At 48.9% G+C, this 19329-nt stretch overlaps 2 protein-coding genes and 1 long non-coding RNA gene across 4 annotated transcripts in view; 2 read left to right on the top strand and 1 right to left on the bottom strand.

Annotated features, from left to right (window-relative positions):
* Positions 1 to 5138, bottom strand: part of FBXO15 (F-box protein 15) — a 49330-nt gene extending 44192 nt beyond the window's left edge. For both annotated transcript variants that reach the window (XM_040478567.1, XM_040478569.1), the window contains exon 1: positions 4955 to 5138. In XM_040478567.1, the coding sequence (XP_040334501.1) occupies positions 4955 to 5061 (107 nt within the window). In that variant the 5' untranslated portion in view covers positions 5062 to 5138. The remainder of the gene's footprint in view (positions 1 to 4954) is intronic.
* An 8-nt stretch (positions 5139 to 5146) lies between these two features.
* Positions 5147 to 14977, top strand: TIMM21 (translocase of inner mitochondrial membrane 21). The gene is made up of 7 exons (XM_040478570.1): positions 5147 to 5261; positions 5798 to 6286; positions 12154 to 12216; positions 12312 to 12409; positions 14182 to 14255; positions 14341 to 14446; positions 14552 to 14977. Exons 2-7 carry the CDS (start codon positions 5989 to 5991, stop codon positions 14645 to 14647), a joined length of 735 nt encoding a protein of 244 aa, XP_040334504.1. The 5' UTR covers positions 5147 to 5261; positions 5798 to 5988; the 3' UTR covers positions 14648 to 14977.
* Positions 6293 to 8797, top strand: LOC121032801 (uncharacterized). The gene is made up of 2 exons (XR_005791485.1): positions 6293 to 7627; positions 8302 to 8797. It is a non-coding gene; the product is annotated as an uncharacterized LOC121032801 (long non-coding RNA).
* Positions 14978 to 19329: the final 4352 nt, after the last annotated feature.

Raw genomic sequence — 19329 nt, 5'->3', positions numbered from 1 at the left:
CTTCCGTCTTTACCCAGCCACCTCCCCAGTGTGTGTGTATCTCATAAGGACGTCAGTCGCATTTGACTTAAGATTCACCCTAACCTACTATGTCCTCATCTAATTACATCTGTAAAGACCCTATTTCCAAATAAAATCAGATCCTGAGTTCTGGGCGGACATGAATTTGGAGGGCACCACTCAACATAATACACAATTTTTAAACATACATATTTCAAAATGATTTAAAAGCACTCCTTATTTTAAGTGGTTAACTTCTTATGATTCTATACTAACCTGTATTACATACTCAAAGATCGAATATCTTTAGTGGACAGAAGTTTCTAACACAACAGCTTTAAGTAAAAGGAATTTCTATTACCCCGCCATCAAATAGTACTATCTGCCTGGATTTACCAGCCGGTGACCCTCAGACCTCTGCCAGTATGAAAAGTCACACCAAGAAGTCTGAAGGCCTATTTACACACACTGTGTGAAGACTGAGAAATGCTTCTTTACCTTCAATGAATACTGCTGGGGCCACTCAAATACAAATTTGTTTAAAAGCATTAGTAAATTGATAACAGCTTTTTACCATACATATGTCTTCAATCAAAAAATGTCAAAAAATAAAATAAAATCTATTACCCTAGGTCCTTTCCAAGGGAATTGAAGAAAAGTAAATTAATATGCTGTATCTATCCATTTCAATCTAGCAAATTGGCAAGGACCAAATAAATGAGAACATCTCATTCACTGCTGGAAGCATAAATTGGCACAAACAGTATGAAAAGCCAAATCTGGTAGTGTTCATTAAGATCTTTAAAAGGCACATGTATTTTTTTTAAGCCAGGAATTTCACTTGTACGAATACATCCCAAAGCAAGTAAATGAGCCCAAAAATGCTACTCAACAAAGCCCATCTCAGAGTTGTCTGCACTGAAATACTTCCAGAAACTGTACAGAGATTGGTTAAATAGCATGGCCTCCATACAGTTAACAATGTCCAGACAATTAAAATGGACAGTTTCAACATAGGTGAAAGTGTCTGAGATAGAAATAGGCTCACAGTGCCTTCCAGACGTCTGCACGGCCTGTCCCCTCAGCCCCTTCCAGTATTCACACACACGTCACCATTTCCCTGAGAACTCCTTTGGCCGTGCTGTCTAAAATCCCAATCCAGGGGTGCCTGGGTGGCTCGGTTGGTTGAGTGTCTGGACTCTTGATTTCGGCTCAGGTCAGGATCCCAAGGTCATGGGATCGAGCCCCACATCCTGGAGCCTGCGAGTCTGCTTGAGATATTCTCGGTCTCCCTCTGCCCCTCTCTGCCCGTGTCTCTCCCCCACTGTGTCTCTCCCTCTCAAAAAAACAAAATAAAAAACTCCAATCCATACTACACACACACGTACACTTCAGGCCCCCTCCTGATTTTTTTTCCCTTGGCACATAACACCACCCAGCACTACGCATTTTACTTATCCACTCTGCTCATTATCACTGGAATTGTAAGCTCCATATTGGCAGGTCTTTTGTATAAGTTTTGTTCACTACCGATGCTTCAGCTCCCACAACATGCCTGGCATACAGAAGCTGCTAAATTAACAACATATCAATTTTAAAAAATCAGGTTATATCAAGATACACTACATAATCATATTTTTCATATTTCTCTCTTAAAAGTAAACACACACAAAGAAAAAAGGTCTGGAAGGAAAGACAAAATGGCATTAACCAGTAATAAGTATGACTCAAGGATTACAAGGTTTTGAGGTGGTGGTCGATTTTTTCTTAAGTTTATTTATTCTGAGAGAAAGAGAGATCATGAGTGGGGCGGGGGGCAGACAGAGGAGAGAGAGAATCCCAAGCAGGCTCCTGGCTGTCAATGCAGAGCTGGATGTGGAGCTCAACGAAGGGCTCGATCCCGGGACCCTAGGATCATGACCTGATCCAACATCAGTCAGAAGCTTAACAGACTGAGCCACCCAGGTGCCTCTGGTGGTGGTTGTTTCTAAATGGGGGCTAGAGAATTGAAAGACTAGAACTCTGTGTATCAATATTTCTTAATGTATTGAATATGCAATGAATTATGGGATTTTTGTTTAATTTCAAAACTGAGAATCCCATAAGAAGGAGGTTTGGAATCACAGCACAACCTTTTAGGCAGAAGCAGTGGTTCTCACAGGCATTCATACCATTCTGGAGTACCAGCTGCCCTGAAATCTGGGGGGCACAGCCTACAGAAAGCTCACAAATGCTTTGAAGTCTCTTATTTGATCTCAAAAAATTAATGCAAATGTTGCATTCCATTGGATAACTTATCTGTTGTCATCTAATTATACAAATGCATTATAGTACTTACCAGTTACATTACTTAACATTTTTCCCCAAAGCCACTGCATTCATTTTACATGTCAGAAGGATGCCCCATGCATCTCCTGCCCACTGGCACCTGTCTGAGAAGTACAGTCTGTCTGTTGCTGTTTTGCTTTTCCATAATTAAAAGAGATCTCAAGAGTCCCTATTTCACAAATCAGAAGACTATGGTTCTAACAAGGCAATCACAGTGACTCATTTAAGGTCCCAAGCTAGAGGCCCTCATCCCCTGGCTGTCCTTCCAGAGCTCATCCTACCATATTACATTCTACATCTTATCGGTATGGCTTTTGGCATTACTGAAAGTACATCTCCATTTCTCCATAAAATAAACCAACTGCACATTTTTAAGGCTCGCACAATTAACAAATCTGTAAGTTCCATGCATGTCCTCAGGTAGACCTATAGGTCTACAAAATTAAGTGCACACTTAGCTGATATAATTAGTAAGATGACATTTAGTTTAAAAAGTTTTCAAGTAATACATTTGAAAATTTTACCCTCTAAAAAAAAAAAGGAAGAAAATTAACCTCTGAGCCTCACTGTGATATTTGATAAACCAAAAAAAATTAGATCAGATAGAAATTAAGCCAACCTGATATGCTTTCTGCTACATTTCTTACAGTCTATGACATTTACAAATGTTCACATTTTGTGTTAAAAAGGGAACCACTGAGGGGCACCTGGGTGGCTCAGTCAATTAAGTGTCGGACTCTTGATTTCGGCTCAGGTCATGATCTTGTGGTTCATTAGATCGAGCCCTGCATCAGGCTCCACACTGACAGCACAGAGCCTGCTTGGGCTTCTCTCTTTCCTTCTCTGCCCCTCCCTGCCCCCAAAATAAATAAACATTTAAAAAAAAAAACTCTTTAAAAGGGAACCACAGATTTCTTATAAAATCCAACTTTTCTGCATTGATACAATAAAAATAACCACCTACTTAGACCATCCACAGTCATTCTGATTTTTTCTTTTCCATAAAGAATGTGTACCTCACCAAATCACAGGCTGACATGCAGGCTCCCATGCCAGGCACTCTAATTACATCATTTCACCAGGAAGTTCATTCAACTTACAAAGTAACAGAAGATTCATCACATAAAAATCATTCAGCGGCCCACCAGCAGAGCTCTATATATAAAGACTAATTTTTGTAATAGTGGCAAATTGATTTAAAGTTCAAGCTTCCTACTTAAACGTCAGTTTTCCTCTCCTGCATAACAGAAGTTTTGAAGGCACTGTCACCACTTTAATTGTCACCAGGCTTGGGGTACGCCTAGCATCGCAGCTATTCTCAAGAACCAACCATCACCATAATACTAAGATTCAGAGCACCACTTCAGAAACCAGGGTGAGTGGGTAATGGACCCTAGGAGGAAAATGGAACATAGTCTCGGAGATTTAGGGAAACAAAAAAGTAACTTAACTTGTTGAAGTGTGAAGGAAAAGAATCATTTTTTATGCTTAAACATAGACATTTGGTTTATTAGAAGCATAATATGGATGAATTTTTATATTTTACAAATCATGAAGACTTGCAAGCAAAGAGAATTCTCAAGAATGCAAATTGTTCTTTGTATTGTCCCTCCACCTGGCAAACTAACTGGGATGATGGGCACAAAGCTAGGAAGGAACCACTCACCATAAAATACAAAGGATCTAATAAGGTACCATGATAGCATGTTGGTACCTCTGACATACTGGAGCATTCACTGTGATGAAGCATTGCCCTTGGAATTAAGCTAAAGCTCCTCATGCAAGGTAGCTCCACCCCCTGCTTCCTGCCCCCTCTCCTGCCACCTGCCGTGGTGGAAGAAGACCACCCTTCAGATCCAGGGTACCCAAGAGGCATGGAGGAGAGACAGGTCCCTAGACACTGGAACAAGAATAGCACAAGCCCAGCACTTAGGGAAAACGGGATTAGGAGCTGAGCACCCAGGGGTGGCTATCTATAGGCATCCCTTCAGGGTTGGCTTAGAAACGCAGATTTGGCCTTGAAGTCTGCAGTGCAGAAACTTCTGCCCCAGGAAAAGATGCGTCTGGACCAACCCGCCCGCCAGAACTATCTGCTTAGGGGTTGTGCCCTCCACTCACGAATTGGGGACGGGACAGAAAATGGGTAGCGTTTTGCTCAGTAGACTCTACCTCTCTAACTTACAGATTCCTAAAAAGGACTCTAGGTGATTTCCGGCCACGGAAGATGCGAGCGACTTTGTGGGAGCGTTCTGGAAGGCTGCAGTCTAGGCAGCCCGCAGGTGCAGAGGGAACGCTGCCCTCTCGGCGGCTTGCAGGTGCGGACCAGCGAAGTGCACCTGCCCTCCCAGGCGGAACGCATCCGCGCCAAGCGCCGCTCAAGGGCTCCCTGTTCCTCGCACTGCCTAGAATTCAGTGAAGGAGGAATAACGTCTCCGGGGGAAACTGGTCTACTTGTATCAGGACTTAGGGTAACCCCACGTTTCCAAGTTGAAGAGATTTCCTCCCGCGGTTTTTCAGACCTTTCCCGCACTAAAAAGAGCCGCGCGACGCGCCGCAGCCGAACGAATGAAAACAGGGGGGTAGGGTGGCAGAGCAGAGACCCGACCCACGGCCCCGCGAGAGTCACCTGAACCCGGCGGGCCCGGGGGCCGCGCCGACGCCGCCAGGCGGCAAACGCAGCGCCTGGAGCCCGCGCCAGTGCTGTTGCAGTAGCCGGCCGCGTCCCGTCGCCATGGAGACTCCACAGACACGCCAGAGGCGGAGCGGCAGCTGGAGGGAGGAACGCACCGCCCCGCGCCACGCCCACTCGACGCCGGCACGTTCTCCGCCGCGCGTGCGCAAGGACGGTTGGCGGTACGGCCTTTACGCCGGCTCCCGGAGCCGTTCTAGAAATTTCTGGGGCCCTGCTTCTTCCCACACCCGATGGCCTGATGGTGAGGACGCTGCGCGGCAAGCGGCCTTTGAGTTTCGGGCACTGGCGTTGGGCACTGCGGCGGCCGGGTCCCTCCCCACCTGCTGGGTCTGGGGAAATTTGTGCTTCCTGTCTGGTTTCCTTGGTTAGAAACTCAAACGCAAAGGCTAAGGAACGGCAAGGCCACGGTCAGACTGAGAATTTACCAGTTTACACGGTTCTCTCTAGAGAGTTGCAAGAACACCCAGTTTGTAATCGCTAATTTCTTTCTTGGCACTTGTACGAACCGCCCCGCCCGCCCCTACCGTCCCAAATACGAGCAGCGCATGCGCAGGGAACTCTGGGAGGTGGTGAAAAGGCCGGCACTGGCTCTGGCCGCCTTGCACTGTGGGAGTTGTAGTCCTGGCGCCTTTCCCCCTTGCGGTAACTCGGTGAGGAGTGAGGTCTTCGGACTACTATTCCCAGGACTCCCCGAGGTTTCCCAGCTTCCTTTGCAAAGGCATGGCGGGTAGAGTGTGACTGTCAGTATGGAAGGTAATTAAAGTGTTTTAATTCCAGCAAAAAGAGCACCGACGAGAAGAGGTGGACGCAACTTCTTTTGGGAGCTAACGTTTTCGCCGAACACGCCATGCAGAATTAGCGGTGTGAATGTGTAGACCTGAGTACACTCCGGCGGGGTGTGTATTGTGCGGTGAAACTTTGCTGTTCGTAGTTGTCACGTTTCCAGAGCGGAGCGGTTTTCTGTGAACATGATTTGTACCTTTTTACGAGCTGTACAGTGTGCGGAGAAGCTGCGCAGGTCCTCCGGGAAGCGGCTGTTTCTGCCACACTTAGTGCTTAACAAAGCTTGCTTGAAGACTGCGCCCACTTTGAGCTGGGGTCTGCGAGAGCCAAAGAAAACGGTGCGCCCTAAATGTGCCCCTGACGTCACCCAGAAAACCATCTGGACGCAGGGGCAGAGCCCCCCGAGAGCAAAAGAGGACAGCAGCAAGCAGGTGTCTGTGCACAGAGAGACCGGGGAGACCATCGTCTCAACGTCACAGAAAGGTAACAGCAATGGTCGGTCTTTCAACTAACGAGCCGAGAGCCAGGAGTGTCTTTTTGCACGAATTCGGAGCCAAAGCTAGAAGAACAGTTTACACGAATTAAAGGCTAGAGCCTTCAACACAGTTGAGAATTTTGAGAATATAGGTCTACAGTTTTCTTCACAGACTTGAACTCAGATTTGCAAGTTGATTTTGACATAACTTTGTTGAATTATGGCTAAAAATGTTCAGCTTTTATTAGTTTTAGTGTGGAGCTGTAAAAGTTAACCATTGTTGGGTGTAAGTAAGTAGATTTCACAGATGTCGTTTCATCTCACTTGAGTGTCCTATTCGCTCCTTCAGACAAACATTAGCTCTTCATGTATGAGGCACACTTCCTCAGTTTCCACGACGGAAAGTTAAAACCGAAGTTTCCTCATCTTAATTGTGTGATACCCAGGTCCGTGCTCTTTAGAAAAGCCATTCACAAGTACTTCCTGAGCTTCCGTTTTCCATGCTTAACACTTGAGTGGATGCTCACGGGTGTGCCAGGAACTCCTATACACAAATAGGTTAGCACTTAATGAGGAAGAGAATGGATAAAAACAGTGAAAACAGTAATTGTGCCACAAAGAGAGTACCTGGAAGTATATGATACAGAGTAATTGGGTAGAATAAATAAAGGAGCTACTACCGAGTCATAATCCTAGGGCTTAGCTCACGTAGGTCAACTCCACACTGCTCTTGAATGCCTGCTGTGCCCAGATACTGAGTTAGACTCTTTCTGCTACAGAGTTAAACATGTTCAAAACATCATTTCCCAGCAGGTGACATGGGAAGTAATAGGACGTATTTAATAGGAAAGGCGAAATGTAATTCTGTCAGGGAAAGTCAGAGAAGTTTTCACAGATGAGGTAATGAATTTAATTTTTATTTTTTCATTTTACAAGTAATTTGTAGAAAAAATAAGTAGGAAGCAAAGAGGAAGTAGGAAGGAAGATTGATCGATGTCCTTCAGACGCCCATGATCATACCATGCAAACATGACTACTGTTAATATTTATGTCATTTCGATGCATATACTTTTTAACAACATTAACAGAAAAACTTAACTGGATCCTACCCGTTGTTTTGCAGTCTGCTGAATATGTAAAACAGGTAATCATTCCTTCATAATAGCCTGAACAGGGTTGTGAGGGGTGATTAAAAGTTGAGCATGAAGGAACAGCCCGCATGCAGAGGACAAAGGCATAGACCTGTTCCAACAGCATGTGTCAGGTCGTCTGGCTCCAGCGACCGTACTGCTTACACTGCAGTTGGGTCCTGCTGCAGAGTCCGGTCCTGATCTGGACCCCATTCAAAGGTGACAGTCTTCCTGATGACTCAGTGAATGAGTGGGAGCAGCGTTCCCAAACGCAGAATGTGCTGCACCTAGAGTCCAAAGGGACCTGTCACACATTGTGGTAGGACATACGGGATGCAGTGGTTTATTTGGGATAGGGGGTCTCAACATGCCCCATAGAGTGAACCCCTAAGACTTTTGTTTGTGTGGTTGGTGAGCCCTGGATCTATTTTTGAGGCTAATCCCCCCCCACACATAGTACATGTGTTTTCAAGCTTCGCAACACATGTCCCCCTTACTACTTTTGTCTCTAATATAATGGCATAGATAGAATGGATAAATGTGATGTTATGCAGAATGTCCAAACAGCATTGTCCAAATAAAACTTTATGCAGTGATGGAAATATTCCAGATGTATGCTGTCTCAGTATGGTGGCCAACAGCCACACGTGGCTATTCAGCTCTTAAAATGTCGTTAGTGTGATTGAAGAACTGAATGTTTATTTAATTTTAAGTTAACTTGATTTTAAAATTAAACTCAAATAGCCATGTGTGGTGTGTGGTTACTGTACAGGACAGCCAAAATCCAGAAGGTCCAGGTCCCTTAAAACTACACTGTAACAGAGTAAGAGACCTAACAAATCCTAGGCAAGACCGTACATATACATGTTATTACCTGTTTCGTGTTATTGCAGACTGCTACCGCTGCTTCCTCTCAGTAGAGTTGGAAACGAAGGCCTTCTCCAGGTCAGTGGCCAAAGCCATGAGTCTGTTAACGTGCTCCTGTAAGGTTACCATATCTGGCATTGCATCTGTATTGGGATGACTACGTGGTTGAATTTCTAGTGGGTCACTGTCCTACTCCAGGTTCTGCCTGATTTTTATAAGGGGCAGACTGGTAAGTTACATGGGAATATGTTGGTGACCACCGCCTTTGTATCTTTGGGTCTTCTTAAGGTAGCACTATGGCTGACGCTCCCCCATGGATGTAATACTGTTTTGGATTTACTGTCTCCGTCTGGGGAGGGGCAGGGGGAGTGCAGTTTCAGAGGCTCCCATTCAGCTTTTCCCATTATGGTAGCTTTCAATCCACCCCCAGAGGAACCAAAGTAGGAATTGTTGTTGTCAATTACGAGTATATCCATTCAGTTTACACACTGGAAATAAATGATAACCAAATAAATCTGTGGACCCAGCTGTGAGCCTATTACAAGTCACACTCCATATTACATGGCCACTATGTAAACCTAAAAGAGGCGCCATGTGACTTTGGGTCCAGGGGTGTCACTGTCATCTCAGACTCTGTCCAACAGACCCTGAAATGTTTGGGTGTTCCTCTTCTTCCAGTGTATGCTTACCAAGTTGACGACTATAGGGCTCTTTGGTGAAGGCCCAGGGAATCCTATGTATGTGGTCAGGTCCCTCCTAGTGGGAGTCTGGGTAAGTTTCAGGTGCTCAGGTCCAGAAACTGAGCCAGTCCTCATGACTTTGCGTTGGGGCATCTGCCTTCAGCTTCCTGGTCACCCATAATTAATTCCTGAGGATTGTGCAGATTGATTGATGTCCTTGTCAGCTACCCGTCAGTCTTGCCCTTGGGAACACCACGTTGCAGTGGCATCACCAGGCCGGACACCCCTGGCTGCCACCCCACCCTTGCCATTCATTGTGGTGGTGGCACCCACCTGGCTTCTGATGGTTCAAGTGTCACGGCCCACCATCAGGATACCCTGTTCTGTGTCCCCGGGTCCTCTGACAGGACAGTCGGCTAGTGGGTTTCAGCCTTTACTATACCCATCCTAGCATGCCCGTTCTCTGAGCCTTTTCATCCTTTCCTCCACAATTTGCCATTTCACCTCACTTAATGTGGACCATCCTCTCTCCATGTTTCCAAGAGCATAGAACCTAACTGCATCAGCTTCCGGGGTGCTTGCCAGACTTCAGTTCGTGACCACGGAAGAGTGTTCCCGTGTTGACCAACTCTCACTAGTCTGTTCTGTGTCCCTTCATACTGGCCTCAGGACCCCGTCACCTGTGTGCTCTCTTAGCACCTGCCGGTGGGGCCTCCAGCTCCCTCTGGTCATGGTCCTTTCCTCCTTCCTCCCAGTTATGCTGTAACCTGGCCAGAGCACATGTCTTGCTAAATGGAAGCCCCCACCTACTCTTAAAGGAGGAGAAAGAGCTGACGCTTCAAGGCCAAAGGGTTCAGGAGATCCTGAGGACTCAGGATTTTTGAGTGCATCAGCCTAGATGTCCCCACACCAAGCCTCAGCTCCTCTTTCCTCCCACATCAGGACCCGGGACTCGGCATGAAGACCTGTTGGGGTTGAGAGTCCAGCCTCTCTGCTTCCCTTTATGCCCTGGGCCTCACAGCTTCTCTGCCCTCTGGGTACAACAGAGGGGCATCGTTTTGCTCCCCAGGAGGCCTCTGCCTTTTTGGCACTTCATCTTCCTCGGTAATTATTCTCATCTTCTCTCTTCATCCAGTGCATTGGTGGTCCCCCGACGACAGCCATCCAGTCTGAGTTCATAAGATGGCTTGTTCCCAAAATGTGGTACCAATCCGCATTCTCTTTTACCAGTACCACATCCCAGGTCACCGTTGGGGACAGCTGCAAGCGCACCAGCAGCGCATGCGGTCCTGTCGGCTGTGCTCTGCCACCAGGGACGGGCCTCGATGCGGCCTGCGGCCACTGGTCCAGCTCCGAAGTCCCAGTTCAGAGCTACTTTCTGGGACCGCTCCTGGTAGCAGGTGCTGTAGGTGGGATTTGCATACAGGAGGCTTGTTGGGAGTGCTCTGAGAACACATCTGTGAAAGTATGAGAAGCAGGATGACCCAGAGGGACAAGTTGGGTCACATATTTGCCTATTCCCCGGGGAGCCCTGGGACTGGACTGGCACATCACAGTCCTTCCCTCTTCAGGCGTGGGGGCTGCACCTTTTACTTCAGCACCAGCCAAGCATCGGGTGTGAGAACGGCCCTGACCCTGGTGAGAGGGCACCCTCCAGATGAAGGAATTGCCTAGTGGGGAGCTTGGCTGAGGGAATCAGGAGGCTCAGTCCTGAGGGGAGGATCAGGGTGGCTCAGCACAGCACCCTGTGGTAGGAGGGGTAGAGAATCGCAGGAATGTGGGCAAGGAGCAGCTTGTGTTGAAGACAACTGTGAAATGATGCTGAAACAGACTTGGAAAATGTGTAGACTGTGGATAATAGCTTTGCACACGGTAGATCCACAACAGATGTTTGTGGCTGCATAAATAGAGAAGATGGCCTTCCAGGTGCCCTGAGCAAGACTGGTGTGAGTGTTGGATGGGCAGTCAGGATTCAGGTGTTGGGGCCAGAGGCCTGATCTGGGAACAGGGACTAATACGACAACTTACAGTATGGCCATTAGTGTGTCCTCACCTTGGGGCTGGCACACACCTGGCAGTTAATATTTGTTAAGTATCTTTTGTGACCTTAATAAAATGAGAAGTTCTCACTGTTGGCCTCTCTACACCCGAGGACGTGGACTGTGGGCTGACAGCGATTGTGGGGATCAAGCCATGACTTAGGTTTGGGCCGATGCAGTCTTTTTATTTTTTGAATCCCCTCTTTGTGGTTAGGAACCTGTACTGGAGGAGTTGAGGATTACTCTTTGCTAGAGTGCTTTTAAATAAGTTTTATTTTGTGGAAGTAATAGAAGCTCAGTGTACAGAAGGGGAACTTGGAGAAAACAATAGCAACAACCACTGTTAACATTTTGTTTTTCTGAAAAGTCTGTAAATTTATATTCCAGAAATCTGTGTTCTTACTGCAGCCAATAAATTAACCTATAGACAGAACATCGGGCCGTGAGTCACGTTTTCAGCACCAGTGAAGAAGGTGCATTTGTGACTGTAATGGTAAAACAGCTCAAACGTGTAGATCCTTCCATCAGCGCATGCAGATACGTGCACGTGTGTGCGTCCCATGGTGACACCTTGGATTCGTTTCGCTCTCAGAGCTTCCGGTTAGTCCACACACTCATCTTTATCAGCGTTGAAAACACAAAGTGCAGTATCTATGCAGATTCCCCATTTTCTAAGTCATTTGATTCACAAATCTGTGTGGCCGGGCGAGTTCCTGTTGGCAAATCCCGTTCTGTGTTTATCGTGCGCGGCCAGGAGAGGAGGTGGCCCGCCCACCGGGCGGGAACGTGGCCGTGAAGAGCCAGGACCAAGTTTGAGGCCTTGGACCGAGGCCCACAAAGCGGACACTTGCCTTGGTCTGCGAACAGCACAACGTGTCCAGGGTTGCCTAACCTGTTCCAGCCGAGGGCCTGGATCACTTGGGAAAGTAAGGAGGCAAATTTTATAATGCAACAAATGCAATAAAAGTACGGATTCCTGGGCCCAGAATTCTGCCGAGGTTCTTTTGAAAACTTTGCTCAGGTGGTTCGGCTCCCCAGAACCAGGATCCTGCGCCCCAGAACACAGGCAGGGGTCCCGCGTGTGGGCTCACCCCCCGAAAGCGCTGGAGCAGGAGCTCACAGGGCACATGCGTAACTGGGCGGTGCTTTCTCGTTACAGTGAAGGAAGCTGGGAGAGATTTTACCTACCTGGTGGTGGTTCTTATTGGAATCGGCATCACAGGTCAGACACAGCAAGTAGAACACCCCCAAAATCGTTATGACTCCTCCTTTGTCTTGCTCTTGCTTTGCCTGATCTCCTTTCTCTACAATTTTCAGGTGGCCTGTTTTACACGATTTTCAGAGAACTGTTTTCTTCGTCCAGTCCTAATAAGATCTATGGGAAAGCCTTAGAAAAATGCAGATCACATCCAGAGGTGAGTCCTCGGATCGAGTTACACATGCTCTGAGGATGCTGAGAAAACTTCGATGGGTGGAAGTGGGCGGAACCCACTTTGGTTCTGAGGCTAGTGGTGGTTGTATGATAACAAAGGCATAATGGTTGGATGGTGATTGTTTTTAGCTCTCTGTTCCATACTTGACATGCTTCAAGACCTCCGTCGCCCAAAGGCCTGTAGGGGGATTTCATCCTAATTATGCAAGAGAGGCACTTTACTAGTTGCCGTAGACATTAAGTGCCTAGACCTTTAAACTCACGTGACGTTTCTAGTCTTTTAAAAAGCCTGATTCACGACCTCCTGATCCTAAGAATTATTGACCCTTGGGCACATTAGACACCAGGCACTAAGCTCAGCGCATCTTTCTTGGATCTCACAAAAACCATGTGTGTTAGATAGTATTCTGCTGTTTGCAGAAGGGGAGACCCACACTTCAGAGATCAGGTAGCCCCACTGAGATCGCTGAGCAGGAAGTGGGCCGGTCAGGGCCTGAGCCCAAGTTTATCTGACTCCAAAGCCTGTGCACTTAAGCACAGCCTGTAAAGCATTCCTGGAGGCGGCCGACATGTGGAAAAGTTGCCTCGATTCTGTTACGGGTCCTGTCCAGAAAGAGGGCTTTCTGTGGTGCTTTCCAGTCACAGATAGAAAGCCTGTGAAGTGCCCGATTTCCTACCCCCCTGGATGGAAAGCTTCAGCATTGAAAAATACTGCTCACTGAAATCTTAGTCCTCGTCCTGGGAAGGAAGATGGCAGATGGCACCATAACCACCGGGGCGGTTTTGTGCACAGACCCGGGAGTGATGCCCGAGATAGACCACGCACTGCCCAGTGAGGGGACACATGTGAAGCCACCCTGACCGGTTTCCCTGGGGCCCCCACTCCGCTTACTCCACCGGTTTTCCAGTCCTGTCAGGGAGAAGACCTCAGGCTAACGGTCTCTGGCATCTTTCTCTTAAACCTGTGGATTTCTTCTAGTTGGACTCTGGGCCTGTGAGAACGGTGGAGGAGGAGGCAGGGAGACCCAGCGCTGAGTAAGTGGAAAAGCAGCAGGGAGTACAGAACATTCCAGTTCTAGTTCTTTTTTTGGAAAGGCTCCAAAGTATTTGCACCTTAAATTCAGTAAAAACTACGTTTCCATGTGATTGTGAGTTTTCCCTTCGGAATCACTTTCATGCCTCTGGGTCTGGTTTGTTGTAAACAGATCGTTGTTAGGGTTTCCCCTGCTCTCCTCAAGTGAGGAGGCAGCTACCATTTCGTAAACACCAGAATCCTTTGGATTTTTCTCAGAACAGCTGTTCACGTAGGTCTTTGTCAAAAGCAAAGTGGTGAAGCGAACGTCCATGTAGCTGCCGAAACCTGTACTTGTTTTATTTCACTGTGTTTAGTGACTCAAGAAATGTTTTGTCCTTGTAGCTTTTAGTATTAGACCCCGTTAGATAAATTTCACTAAAAACGTCCAACCATTTGAACACTTCGTGGTGTTTGGATTTTCTGCGGGAAGAAAGAACAATGTGGCTTCGGCCTCCACTGCTCTGCAACTACAGGTCACACGGTGAAGTCCCGTTTCCCTCTCTTTGTGGGAGGGTTTTGCATAATTTCATTTTTTCCCGTGTTCTCGTTGGAGTTGTCATTTTGAAAGGGTCGCAGGTTTAATGATTTTTTTTTTTCTCAAAACTGACTTGATTTGTCAAAAACTGTTTCCCTGGGAAGCTTACAAGAAGGCGCCCTTACAGAGCCGGTGTGTCCCACAGGTGATCAGTGTCTTTGGTGAGCCGGTGAAGGGCTACGGGGAGGCGACCCGCCGCGGGCGAAGGCAGCACGTCAGGTACCGCGGGTCGCTCGTATGGGCAGAGCTCGGGTGAGTTCTAGATGCAGGCCATTCAGGCCATGCTCTTTCATTTTCCCGGCAGTTTCATTGAGTACGTCAAGGATGGGCTGAAACACATGCGTGTGAAGTTCTACATCCAGGGCTCCGAGCCTGGGAAGCAAGGAACAGTGCATCTCGAAGTGAAAGAGGTGTGGGGACCATGGCGGGGACTGTGTGGGGACTCAGGGCTCGGATGCAGCGGGACGTAGGCGCTGGGGAGAGAACTAACACTTGGAAATATGTTTGCTTTTCAGAACCCAGAAAGTGGCGAATATGAATTTCGATACATATTTGTTGAACTTGAGTCCTTCCCTGGAAGAACTATTGTCATCGAAGACAATCGATCCTGAGGGGATCGCGGGACTCAGGCACGCGCGGCTTCTGGGGGGGGGGGATGTGGAACCCCGCACACCCGCAGGCTGGTCTCCCCGCTCTCCTCCCGAGTCTGCAGAGTAAGACAGGAAAGAACACACGGCTCATAAAAGTGAGTGTAAGGGTAGTAATTGCATTTAGACACACTGAAGTGGCGATTTTCCTGTAGACGGCAAAATCATGAAATGGAACGTATTTTACGTTCTCTCTGAATCGATCGTGGACAGTGTTTCTGCTCTAGTGAAAATCATCTTTCACGATAAGAGATTTTTGTTATTAAATGCTTTGTACCATGTAAATGAGGAAAACGAGTTCAGTATTTTATGCTTTTATGTTGAGTAACTATATAAAATCTGTGAAAAGTAACAAAAAGATGTCAGAAGTAGCTTCCTTCCATATACTTTGGAATCTTGAACACGTGAAAGCATTTGAGGACTGAAGGAAGTTCAGCTCACAGATGCACAAGGTACCCTCTCCAGGATTGCTGTGGAAAGGCTGCACACGCGGCATGGCTTGTAGTAACCTAGTACATGCTGTGCTTCCTCAGCGAGCTGGAACACGGTGTATGCAGTGGGAGGAGCCCATGCCCGCAGACCTGGGGGACTGGCCCTCACCAGGTGCGTGGGCCTGTACAGATGGCACAGCCACGTCAGATCCCACCGTCCTGGCTGGTAGGACGACCGAAGGAGAGGCAGGTGCAGGCACCCAACCACAGATGGCATCGTGGAGTGTCCCCACGCCCTTCAGAACATGCACACCTCTTAAATGCCTGAGGATCATGGAGACCAATGAGCAAGCGTGTGTGGAATGCCTTTCTGGGTGATGACGGTTCTGTTTTTTCTGCAGTATATATACGGGTGATCTGGAGACATATTTAGGGGGTAGGAGGACAGGACTTTGCCAGCAAGTGGGTGAAGAGGGCGTTGTCCAGAGTAGCCCTCAGGTCTGCCTGGAGTGAGCACGGGAAGAATTCGGGGAGGGGGTGCACGATAGGAAGTTCCACATCGAGCTTGATGAGCACCTGAGGCAGCCAGGTGGCAGGTCTGGAAGCAACGGAACATTAGGTCTGATGCTCAGGACACTGTCCCGCCTACAGAAGGAACTCGAAAGCCCCGCAGGGAGGAAGCAGCTGAGGCCAATGGGGTGAGGGGGCCGTGTAGGGGGGCATGTGGGGGCAGAGGGGAGGGTGCGTCACCCCACACCACTGGTTCCCTAGAATTCTTGACAGACACTACCAAAAGGATTTCTGTTTCTGCTTGGAATTTTGAACTTGTTTCATCCTATTTTTCTTTCACTGTTAAAGATGAAAGAAATCTGGGGACCTAGAAAAGGAAGCCAGCGAGGAAACTGTGAAGTGCAGGGAAGAAAAGGGACAAGGATAGAGCAAGGTCCCTGGGGCTGGATTCAGAGCAGAAAAGGAGGGAGGCAGGACGGCAGCCCAGGCAGGGAAGTCTGTGTGGGGGGAAAAGGCGGAGTGTCCCCAGCTGGTCAGCCCAAGTCTGCCAGCAGTTGTCAAAATGCTCAGAGTGGGGTAGGGGGTGAAGGTCTAGAATAGCAACCGGAGGACAGGAGAGGGGACTGAGCAGGGGGTGGTGGCCAAGGTGAGACCAGACCCAGAAAGTGTGTAAGATGGTCCCCTGCACACACATGCGATCCGCCAGCTCGGGGACGGACAAGGCCGAGAGCTGGATGCACTAGTATGAGGCCGCTGGGCCACCTGACGAGTGTGAGCCTCACAGGCCATCAGGGAGGCCTTGTCTGCCCAGATGGCAGCTCTCACCGGAAAGCTGCAGTGAGTGACTTCGTGTGGCTTCCGTGCAGCCACGGACCCAGATGGACCACACATGTGGAAGCTGGTTCTCCACCAGGAAGGATCCGTGTTTATCCATCCAACAGCTCTGGGGCGCCTGGTACCCAGGTGGGAAGACGGAGTGGGATCTCTGCCTCACACCACACAGGCATCCGATTGGGTAGGTTAACACCTTGCAACTTAGATGGTCCTTGTGACATTTTTGGACAGGATTTTGCAAGACACAAAATTAGAAACCATGATGGAAAAGGGTGATTTTAAGATGAACTTAATCAGAAAAAAAGTAAGCCACTAATGAGAAAACGTTCCGGCACACATAGCAAAGAAAGCATTACTTTTCAGAACATACTAAGATCTCCCAGCCAGCCAGTGAGCAAGCGAAAAGCAGCAAGCGAGTGCCAAAGTGGGCAGAAGCCCAGGAAGGTTCTCAGCACACAGGAGAACACATCAAGCTAATGAAATTCTGAGAATATTCCGGCCTCACTGAAGAACGTGCAGTGTGGATTACTGGTTTCCATCTGCCAGATTGGTGAAAGAAGGTGAATGGAGCCAGGGAGCTCTTCGCTGCTGGGACGGGATCCAACAGCATTTGCTGGGCAGCCTGTGGGCCTTTGGAGGCAATTAGGCCGTGAGGGTGTGGTCCCCAGGAATGGGATTAGATCCCTCTTATAAGAGACCCCAGACAGCTTCCTAGACCTGTCCACCGTCCACCACGTGAGGACAGAGAGAAGTCTGCCCCTCCCTGGGCCCCACAGGCCCCCTGATCTCGCACCTCCAGCCTGCAGGAAGGTGAGCAGTAAACCTGTTCGTCTGTGGCCTTTTGTTAGAGCAGCCCAGACGGACTGACAACTCGGCACCGTGTGAGCGGAGGACACGGTGCCCACGTGAGCACGGGTCGCGGTGCCGTGCAAAGCGGAGACGATGAGGAAAAGGAACCAATGCCAGCCACATACGTCAGCACGCTGAAATCTCACAAATACTTTGTGCAAAGAAGGTGAGTTGCAAAGCAATACGTGCTTGTGACACCATGTTTAGGAAGCCCAGAAACACACAAAAGTGAATAAAATACTGCTTGGAGATGCGTACCCCTGCGGCAGACTCCGTGAGGGAGTGCAGGGGAAGACCAGCCCACTTCTGGGGAAATGGTACCTCGGGCAAGAGGGGAGCTGCGTGGGCTTGGTCGCAGACACGATCTCAGGCCGGGGACGGGGACAGGGCTGGCCACCTGCCACCACACATGGGCAAATGTATGCGGAAGTCAGCAAAGCTTAATTAAGTGCAGGGTCCCTCACTGCCACAGACCCCAAAGCCCAGTGCTGCACTGGGTATTATCCCCTTTCTTACAGACAACTCCGAAAACTGCCAAGGACTTGGGGCCCTCAGGGTTCGGACTCACCCCTACCTGAAATGATGTGTCCGGCGTTTCAGGATGGAAACGTGAGAGCACTTCCCCCACCAGGCTCGTGTTCCAGGCCGAAGTGGGTCCTTCAGCCTTGTCTCAGATTTGACTTCCCTTGTTACACCGAATGCTGGGGTCTCTCCAGACTCCCTGTGCTAACAGATACACCCAAGCCCGTAATACCTTTGTATTTGTTTCCTTCACTTACTCTCTCCGTATCCTAAGCTGTATCTAATTTACAATTTTGGCTACACGTCTGTTTTTCCTCCTTAGTGTTTAATCCATCCCTACCCCCTGCCCATGGTAGGTGCTCCGAGGGGCTGTCAGCATCTTCTCCTAAGTCACCGTCTCTGCCCATCTCCCCTCCTCGCTGCTCAAGCAGTGAGGCTTTCTAAAACCAGATCTGATTGCGCTCTGACCCTGCCCACACCCTTCAGGGACCCTCAGCTGTGGATCAGGCTGAGTCTCCTTTGCAAAGCCCTCATGATGAAATCTGGCCCCCGTGCTGTGCCCGAGTCTCCCCAGCTCCCTACACGGGTTCCCCCGCCCCCAGCGTGGGTCCAGCCACCCTGTTCAGGCCCCCCTCCACGGGCTCACTTCTTTATATCCTCATGTTCAAACGCATCACTGATGGGTTAAGACTTGTGTGTATTTTGCTGGTAAACATTGTCGGCTACTTGGAATTTTCTTAACACTGGGCCACGTGCACATTCCTCTCTTACCAAAGCAGTTACGGAGGCTACACTTTAACTGGGTAAGATGTCTCCTTTCCTCAGTAGCGTTTTCAGACACCATCTACAGAATTCCATAAAGTTCCACACAAACCTTGGGGACACAATGCATAGTTTATGTCCGCTCCTTAGCAGTGCCAAAAAAGCCAAACCCCCCACATTCGCAGGCCGTATGTTTGTGTGGCCGAAAGTACCCCTTACCTGCATGATCTCACTGGGGCCGCACAGCCACGTGGGCTGACCAGGGGCTCCCATTTAACTGATGGGCGGTATGGGGCCTCATTAGTCCCAGGAACCAGAAACAGGAATTCTCACTCAGGCATTCAATCTTTTAGCGCCTCCTGGGTGCACCTGTGTGGCGCAAGGGTGAGGGGCTGTTCCCCACGAGGGGTATGGAAGCCACGTCCTGTGATTCCCACTGGGTTCACCTCCCAGCGCTCGCCATAGCACAGATGCGACAGAGACTAGACGTCAAAAAACAGGAGGCGGTGGCCGACTGAGGGAGAACCACTAAGGAAATAACGCTTTCCTTCCCGCTCGAGGTGATCACCATGAAACCGGTCAACCCTGGGCCCCTCGAGTGTGAGACATCATGACAAAGCCTCGGCGGCAGGGGCCTGAAGCCCGGGCCGCCGTGCTCCCTCCCACAGACACCCAGGGCGGCTGAGTCCTCAACACCACACGTTCAAGGCTGAACCGAGCAACCCAAGATCCTTAACT

This window comes from Herpailurus yagouaroundi, unplaced genomic scaffold (assembly GCF_014898765.1).
Source record: "Herpailurus yagouaroundi ecotype Mexico unplaced genomic scaffold, PumYag 142, whole genome shotgun sequence".
NCBI classification, from domain to species: Eukaryota; Metazoa; Chordata; class Mammalia; order Carnivora; family Felidae; genus Herpailurus; species Herpailurus yagouaroundi.
Note: the sequence above shows the minus strand (reverse complement) of the source record. Positions and strands in the feature narration are given on the sequence as shown.

Coding starts and splice junctions, on each gene's coding strand:
- TIMM21 (XM_040478570.1), top strand. CDS start 5,989: ATGATTTGTACCTTTTTACGAGCTGTACAGTGTGCGGAGAAGCTGCGC. Junction 12,217..12,311: donor TATTGGAATCGGCATCACAG/GTCAGACACAGC, acceptor TACAATTTTCAG/GTGGCCTGTTTTACACGATT. Junction 12,410..14,181: donor AATGCAGATCACATCCAGAG/GTGAGTCCTCGG, acceptor TGTGTCCCACAG/GTGATCAGTGTCTTTGGTGA.